Here is an 8,273-nt window from a genome sequence, read left to right as displayed (position 1 = left end):
TGAATTAATGGTTGGATCAGAATCGGCATTATAATCATTGGCCAGTAGGGAGAATTAAATAAAACCACAAGTCCAAATCCTTATCTCCATCCATGGCTATTTTAGGAAAGGGCACATTTTAGCTAGCTGCCTAGCTAGCCACTGGAGGACAACAACACATGTTGATGTTTTTAAAATACTTTTTTTGTCAAGGGAGGCCAGATGCTCGCTGGCTTCCCTTGCCTTCAATGCTACGGGCGACAACAATGTCATACTTGTTTGGACCAAACAGAATCAGATAGATGGCCTACATGTAGAGAGACAGAGAGGCACTGTTTCGCTCGCTCGGTTACTTTCTCCTGTGAGATGCATTCAGCCTCTTGTGAATTGAAGGCCAATTATGAAACACACAGACGAAAGATAAATTAATGTATTTATTAAAAAATATATATTGGTCAATTTCTTTGGGAAGCCTGGCTTTCTTTGGCACCCATGAATACACGCCACTGCATAGATCAGGGATGGGCAACTTGCGGCACGCCTGCGCCCCTCTTTTGAAGGCCCTCTGATCAATTTCCCAAAACCACAGAAAAAGTCTGGGTCTCAACTTACTGTTCAGAGAGAGAATAGTAGAATACACAAGGAGCAATTTTGAAATTTGTTTGTGAGTCAACAGTTTTTCTCGTCATTCACTGATAGTCCCTCAATTAGCCCATGTCAGCTAACATTTTTTAGATTGGGAAGTGAGTCTAGTGTCCAGCTATCTAAACTTGTAGTAATCAAGGTTAATCAGTTTCACTCAGATATCATATTAAAAACTGAACATTTCTCTCCACCCTACGGCAAAATGTGTAGAATTGCACGAAATTCATACCCCTGGACTTATTCCACGTTTTGTTGTTATAGCCTGAATTCAAAATGGATTAAACAATTTATTATTCTCACCCCATAATGACAGTGAAAACATGTTTTTAGAAAATTTAGCAAATTTATTGAAAATGAAATACAGATCTCATTTACATAAGTTTTCACACCCCTGAGTCAATACTTTGTAGAAGCACCTTGGGCAACGATCTTTCTGGTTGTCTCTAAAACCATGGTCACATTGGCAGTTTTTCTTTTTTGCATATCCAATTAGAATCTGTTCTTTTTCCTGTAGTCTGAACAGCCAAAAAGCACATAGAATTGGATATTTCAAGCCACATTTCAAACCACCTTCGTAGGTGGTTTGAAGTCCGTTACAAATCTGTTTCCTGGCCAGGTGACTTGTGTCCAAATGGTCAAATCTGATTGATTTGCCCTCAAGTGGTTTTTAGACTGTTATTTGGCATTCTTGTTGCTTGCTAGCTGCTCTGTTGACAGTTTGACAAGAACATGTGGTAGCTAGTTAGCTTGTTAATTGTTTACAAACAAATTAGTGAATGTGCTAGAAAGCTAAACAGCTATCTAGCTAGCTAGTTGACTGCCTTGGCTAGCCAAAAATAAATAGTTTTGAAAGTGGGATCATATTATCCTTTGAGGCTTTAAAAAAGTGTTCTTACACTATGATTTTGAACATTCAAAGCAACTAGGAAACGTCCGTGGCAGACATTGTCACCTTAGCTTGCTATATAACTTCTGAGTGATGGGAAGCACGAGCACCACCACCAATCAGTTTACACCACTGCTCACACACCCGTCGTTACTATGACATAGCCATGTCAGCAAATGCTTGCTTTCTGAACACACACACAACTGATTTGGTCACTTGCAACTTGCTGTCTGGACAGTCAGTATTCCAAAATGGATTTGAAAAACAAAACTGATTTGAGCATTAAGGCCTGCAGTGTGAACAAGGCTTAAGCGCTTTCCACACCTGGATTGTGCAACATTTGCCCATTATTCTTTATAAAATTCTTCAAGCTCTGTCAAATTGGTTGTTGATCATTGCTAGACAACAGACGTAGATTTATCTTGGCCACTCCGGTGTAGATTTGGCCTTGTGTTTTAGGTTATTGTCCTGCTGAAAGGTGAATTAATCTCCCAGTGTCTGGTGGAAAGCAGACTGAACCACGTTTTCTTCTAGGATTTTGCCTGTGCTTAGCTCCATTCTGTTTCTTTTTTTTTTATCCTGAAAAACTCCCTAGTCCTTAACGATTACAAGCACCACTATGCTTGAAAATATGGAGCGTGGTACTCAGTAATGTGTTATATTGGATTTGCCCCAAACATAACACTCTGTATTCAGGACAAAAAGTTAGTTGTGTTGCCACATTTTGATAGTATTACTTTAGTGTCTTGTTGAAAACAGGATGCATGTTTTGGAATATTACAGGCTTCCTCATTTTCACTGTGATTTAGGTTAGTATTGTGGAGTAACTACAATGTTGTTGATCTATCCTCAGTTTTCTCCTATCACAGCCATTAAACTCTAACTGTTTTAAAGTAAACATTGGCCTCATGGTGAAAATCCCTGAGCGGTTTCCTTCCTCTCCGGAAACTGAGTTAGGAAGGACGCCTGTATCTTTGTAGTGACTGGGTGTATTGACACACCATCCAAAGTGTCATTAATAACTTCACCAATGCTCAAAGGGATACTCAATGTCTGCTTAATTTTCTATTGCCCATCTACAAATAGGTGCCCTTTGCGAGGCATTTCGAAAACTCTCTGGTCTTTTTGGTTGAATATAAAGTACCAGTCATTCAATTTTTTTTTTTTTTTTTTTTTACTATTTTCTACATTGTAGAATAATAGTGAAGACATCAAAACTATGAAACAACACATATGGTATCATATAGTAGCCAGAAAAGTGTTAAACAAGTCAAAATATATTGTAGATTCTTCTAAGTAGCCCCCATTTGCCTTGATGATAGCTTTGCACACTCTTGGCATTCTCTCAACCAGCTTCATGAGGAATCTTCCCAACAGTCTTGAAGGAGTTCCCACATATTCTGAGCACTTGTTGGCTGCTTTTCCTTCACTCTGCGGTCCAACTCATCCCAAACCATCTCAATTGGATTGAGGTCGGGTGATTGTGGAGGCCAGGTCATCTGATGCAGCACTCCATCACTCTCCTTGGTCAAATAGCCCTTACACAGCCTGGAGGTGTGTTTTGGGTCATTGTCCTGTTGAAAATCAAATGATAGTCCCACTAAGCGCAAATCAGATGGGATGATGTATTGCTGTGGTATCCATGCTGGTTAAGTGTGCCTTGAATTCAAAATAAATCACTGAGTGTCACCAGCAAAGCACCATCACACCACCTCCATGCTTCACGGTGGGAACCACACATGCGGAGATCATCCGTTCACCTACTCTGCGTCTCACAAAGACACGGCGGTTGGAACCAGAGATCTCAAATTTGGACTCATCAGACCAAAGGACTGATTTCCACTGGTCTAATGTCTATTGCTTGTGTTTCTTGGCCCAAGCAAGTCTCTTCTTCTTATTGGTGTCCTTTAGTAGTGGTTTCTTTGCAGCAATCCGACCATGAAGGCCTGATTCACGCAGTCTCCTCTGAACAGTTGATGTTGAGATGTGTCTGTTACTTAAACTCTGTGAAGCATTTATTTGGGCTGCAATCTGAGGTGCAGTTAACTCTAATTAACTTATCCTCTGCAGCAGAGGTAACTCTGGGTCTTCCTTTCCTGTGGCGGTCCTCATGAGAGCCAGTTTCATCATAGCGCTTGATGGTTTTTGCGACTACACTTAAACTTTTAAAGATGCCAAGAGTGAGCAAAGCTGTCATCAAGGCAAAGGGTGGCTACTTTGAAGAATCTAAAATATGTTTTTTGGTTACTACATGATTCCATGTGTTATTTCATAGTTTTGATGTCTTCACTATTATTCTACAATGTAGAAAATAGTACAAATAAAGAAAAACCTTGGAATGAGGTGTGTCCAAACTTTTGACTGGTACTGTATGTTTGAAATTCACTGCTCGACCTGACAGCTAATTGTATATGTGGGGTACAGAAATTAGGTAGTCATTAAAAAATCATGTTAAACACTAATTGCACACACTGACTGCATGCAAGTTATTATGTGACTTGTTAAGCACATTCTTACTCCTGAACTTATTTAGGCTTGCCATAAAAGGGGTTGAATACTTTTTGACCCAAGACATTTTCAGCATTTATTTTTATAACATTTAAATAAAAAATCCACTTTACATTATGGGGTATTGTGGGTAGGCCAGTGACAAATCTTAATTTAATCAATTTTAAATTCAGGTTGTAACACACTGTGGAGAAAGTCAAGGGGTGTGAAAACTTTCTGAAGGCACTGTATAGGACTATTCTCCATGTTTTGCACAGCAGGCGCATTACATTTACATTTTAGTCATTTAGCAGACGCTCTTATCCAGAGCGACTTACAGTTAGTGAGTACATACATCATTTTTTTTTATACTGGCCCCCCATGGGAATCAAACCCACAACCCTGGCATTGCAAACGCCATGCTCTACCAATTGAGCTACATCCCTGCCGGTCATTCCCTCCCCTACCCTGGACGACGCTGAGCCAATTGTGCGCCGCCCATGAGTCTCCCGGTCGCAGCCAGCTACGACAGAGCCTGGATGATCAAACTTTACAGCCATATCCTGGTTGGCTTTAGAATTACCCCAAATGAAGCTGTTGTCGGTGTAATTACAGCCTAAATTAAGAGCCAAGACACCATGCATATTCAATACGATTTCCTTTAAATGTTTTATTAGATTTTTACATTGGTCATTTACTGAAATATATGCTGTACCTCATTTTACCTTCTCTTAACGATCACGCATCAAATATGCCAATATCAACATTTAAATTAATGTGATTACTTTGGCTGCGTTTAGACAGGCAGAACAATTTATTACCACGGTTTTAGTTTTTGTTGAGAGGGGTTTATAAAACATTTACCCATAGGCTGACTTTTTCTTCAATATTCTGTTCCAGTTAAAGGTTTCTTCAGATTCAATTAGATATGTGGATCATACTTTAAATGGCTAGCTCAGAATGAGCTTTCCAAAAGTTGTTTATATATTATAGAGATCAGTCTTTCAGGAGCCCAGAATGTATAAATCACTGGATGGTTTGGTAGTTGGCTTTCCCAAGGGATGCCATTGGCCAGCATAGCTGACCTAAATATTGGAGTATGGGCATGCCATTTTGATTTCCAGTTACATTGTTAAAATGTTGTGCCAAATAGAAAGTGTGAGCAATAACAGGCAGCCCAATTCTCATCTTTTTCACAGATCAGATGGGAAAAGATCTGATGTGACTGGTCAAAAGACCAATTAGTGGAAAATAGATCAGAACGTCTAAACGCTGCCTTTGAGGTGTACAAAGCTTATACAGATACAGTATGTAGCTAACATAATGAAATGGCAATTTGAGAAACTGACCATTTGAGTTCTCTTAAACATAAGTAGTACAGTTCCTTTAGGTGGGGGAAACAAAGCCTGTGCTATAAATATCGCCCTCACATAAAGCAACCAAACTGGCCATAATGGTAGTATACCACAATTAACATAGTAAGTAGTGTGTAAACCAGCTCTCCATTATTCTCTGGAATGTTGGCGTGCAGAATTTCTGATAAACATTGTCGTTAAAAATAAATCAAGTAGACAAGTCCCTTAAACTCCTTCATTGTAGTTGGACCAGCAAGTAAACAAAAAACACAATTCATCAGTAAAAGAAAGATTTGGACGGTAGACAAATTGACACAGGGAATACTGCTGTTTATCAGTTCGGTCACATGTATTGATTAGATGAAATATACTGGGTTGATGATCATAGTCCTATACTTTAGTCATCACTATAAGGCACAAGCGGAAGGCCAAAAAACTAGTTTCTCACAAGTAGAGAAACCCACATGGATTCTATCCTGGACGACTGCTCTTTCAGTTGGCAATAACTGTGCTACATACAATATCCTTAATTTATATGGCTTTGTTTTTTCTCCTGAGCATCTAACAGAGGAGCAACAAATGACAAAGTGGAAATGCTACTTGTCTGATGCCAGTCAATGTAAGACTTCATCAAATGTAAAGGTTTTTAAAAACAAGCACAAACCCCTACCTGTAAACATAGTAAAACACTAAAAGGGGTTCTATCACAAGGGCCTACACACAGAGTAATATATTAATTGATTTAAAAAATGCACTTATCATACCCATTACCCAAAAATTACAAACAAAATCTTTGAGGTTACTTTAGAAGGCTGTTTTCCCATTAGGGTTGTGTGTAGAGCAGCCTGGTTGAAACTGTCCCATGGCTGTGAGTCCATTTCAGTTGCCATTGGGATTGTGGATGGCCCAGGGTTGCACCACGCCTTGACCAAACACTGTATAGAAAGCTGCTCCAAACAGGTTGATCCCAGCAGAGATGTAGAACACTGTCTGCCACTCTTCTATAGTGTTCTACAATAGGAAGCAGAGGCATCTGTGAGACCAATAAAGTAGGTTGAAATTGCCCCGATCTACACACTGGTTTAAGGTCAGTGGTGTCTTGTTTCTCCCAAATACTAGTTAAGGTTAGGATTTGCTAAGGCTAAGCTGATCCTAGATACAGTGCATTCGGAAAAGTATTCAGACCCCTTGACTTTTTCCACATTTTGTTACGTTACAGCCTTATTCTAAAATGGATTACATTTGGGGGTTTTCCTCATCAATCTACACATAATACTGAATAATGAAAAACAGGTTTAGAAATTTTAGGAAAAAAACCAGAAATATCACATTTACATAAGTATTCAGACCCTTTACTTTAGTACTTTGTTGAAGCACCTTTGGCAGCAATTACAGCCTTCGGTATGACGCTAAAAGCTTGGCACACCTGTATTTGCGGAGTTTCTCCCATTCTTCTCTGCAGATCCTCTCAAGCGCTGTCAGGTTGGATGGGGAGCGTTGCTGTTCGATCAGGTTCAAGTCGGGGCTCTGGCCACTCCACAATAAAGGCCTGATTGGTGGAGTGCTGCAGAGATGGTTGTCTTTCTGGAAGAATCTCCCATCTTCACAGAGGAACTCTGGAGCTCTGTCAGAGTTACCATCGAGTTCTTGGTCACACTCCTGACCAAGGCCCTTCTCCGCTGATTGCTCAGTTTGGCCGGGCGGCCAGCTCTAGGAAGAGTCTTGGTGGTTCCAAACTTCTTCCATTTAAGAATGATGGAGGCCAGTTGGGGACCTTCAATGCTGCAGAAATGTTTTGGTACCCTTCCCCAGATCTGTGCCTCGACACAATCCTGTCACGGAGCTCTACGGACAATTCCTTCGACCTCATGGCTTGGTTTTTGCTCTGACATGCACTGTCAACTGTGGGACCTTATATAGACAAGTGTGTGCCTTTCCAAATCATGTCCAATCAATTTAATTTACCACAGGTGGACTCCAAGTTGTAGAAACATCAAGGATGATCAATGGAAACAGGATGCACCTGAGCTCAATTTCGAGTCTCATAATAAAGGGTCTGAATACTTACGTAAATAAGGTTCTGTTTTTTATTTGTAATACATTTGCACAAATTTCTAAACCTGTTTTTTCGCTTTGTCATTATGGGGTATTGTATGTAGATCAGGATTTTCATTTATTTAATCAATTTTACAATAAGGCTGTAACGTAACAAAATGTGGGAAAAGTCAAGGGGTGTGAATACTTTCCGAATGCACCGTATGTGATACTTGCCAACTTTTACCTGCATCCTAAGCCCAACACACACCTTAGACTTTACTTTGCTACACTTCCGACAATCATGAGTTTTGTGACACTGTACTTTCATTATCTGAAAGATATGTGATGAAACCACATGTGATTCTTACATTTTTGGTCAAGGCTCTTGCTATGACTGGTCCCACCATACCAGGTATCGTGGCAAAGGAGTTGGTGATTCCCAACAAAATCCCAGCATAACTAAAAGGGAAAAGAAGATTTTAGGCAATTATACATCTCACAACAAGACAATGCAATGGTTATTACTGTGCTATTACCATTTTACTATGCCATTTTCAAGTAAATTCCTGGTCATTTCTATCGCTTAAAATTAAGCACTACCATAGTAACAGTATCAATAGTGATGAACAGTCTTACGATGGGGCGATGTCGAGGTGGTTGATGTTAAAGCCGGAGGCAACGATTCCTCCCAGAGAGGAAGAGATAGAGAGGAAGGCTACTGCCAGGATGTAGTTACAGCCTGTATACCCAGCAGCCACGATGAACACTGCCGGCCCAATCATACCTACACACACACCGAATATGGTAAACATGGATAGAAGACATTGACAACAAAAACTAGATTTATCCAAATGTAGAGGTAAAGTGAGATACAGCTAAAAGAG

The 8,273-nt window shown here is 40.0% G+C and overlaps 1 protein-coding gene across 3 annotated transcripts in view; it reads right to left on the bottom strand.

The window, feature by feature from the left end:
• slc17a5 (solute carrier family 17 member 5) overlaps positions 1-8,273 on the bottom strand; it is a 583,343-nt gene that overhangs the window by 550,989 nt on the left and 24,081 nt on the right. The window contains exons 9-11 of one of the 3 annotated variants that reach the window (XR_014610727.1): positions 8,026-8,173; positions 7,758-7,848; positions 5,801-6,385 (exon numbers count right to left, since the gene is read on the bottom strand). Coding sequence is in view for 2 of the 3 variants with exons in the window: in XM_084153397.1 (XP_084009523.1) it covers positions 6,176-6,385; positions 7,758-7,848; positions 8,026-8,173 (449 nt within the window). In the remaining variant the exon portion in view is untranslated. Of the gene's footprint in view, positions 1-4,638; positions 6,386-7,757; positions 7,849-8,025; positions 8,174-8,273 lie in introns of those variants that run through there. The other 2 variants (XM_084153398.1, XM_084153397.1) reach the window with 2 other exon arrangements.

Source organism: Coregonus lavaretus (genome assembly GCF_964263955.1).
Source record: "Coregonus lavaretus genome assembly, chromosome: 36".
NCBI classification, from domain to species: domain Eukaryota; kingdom Metazoa; phylum Chordata; class Actinopteri; order Salmoniformes; family Salmonidae; genus Coregonus; species Coregonus lavaretus.
This window is presented reverse-complemented; position numbering and strand designations above follow the sequence as displayed.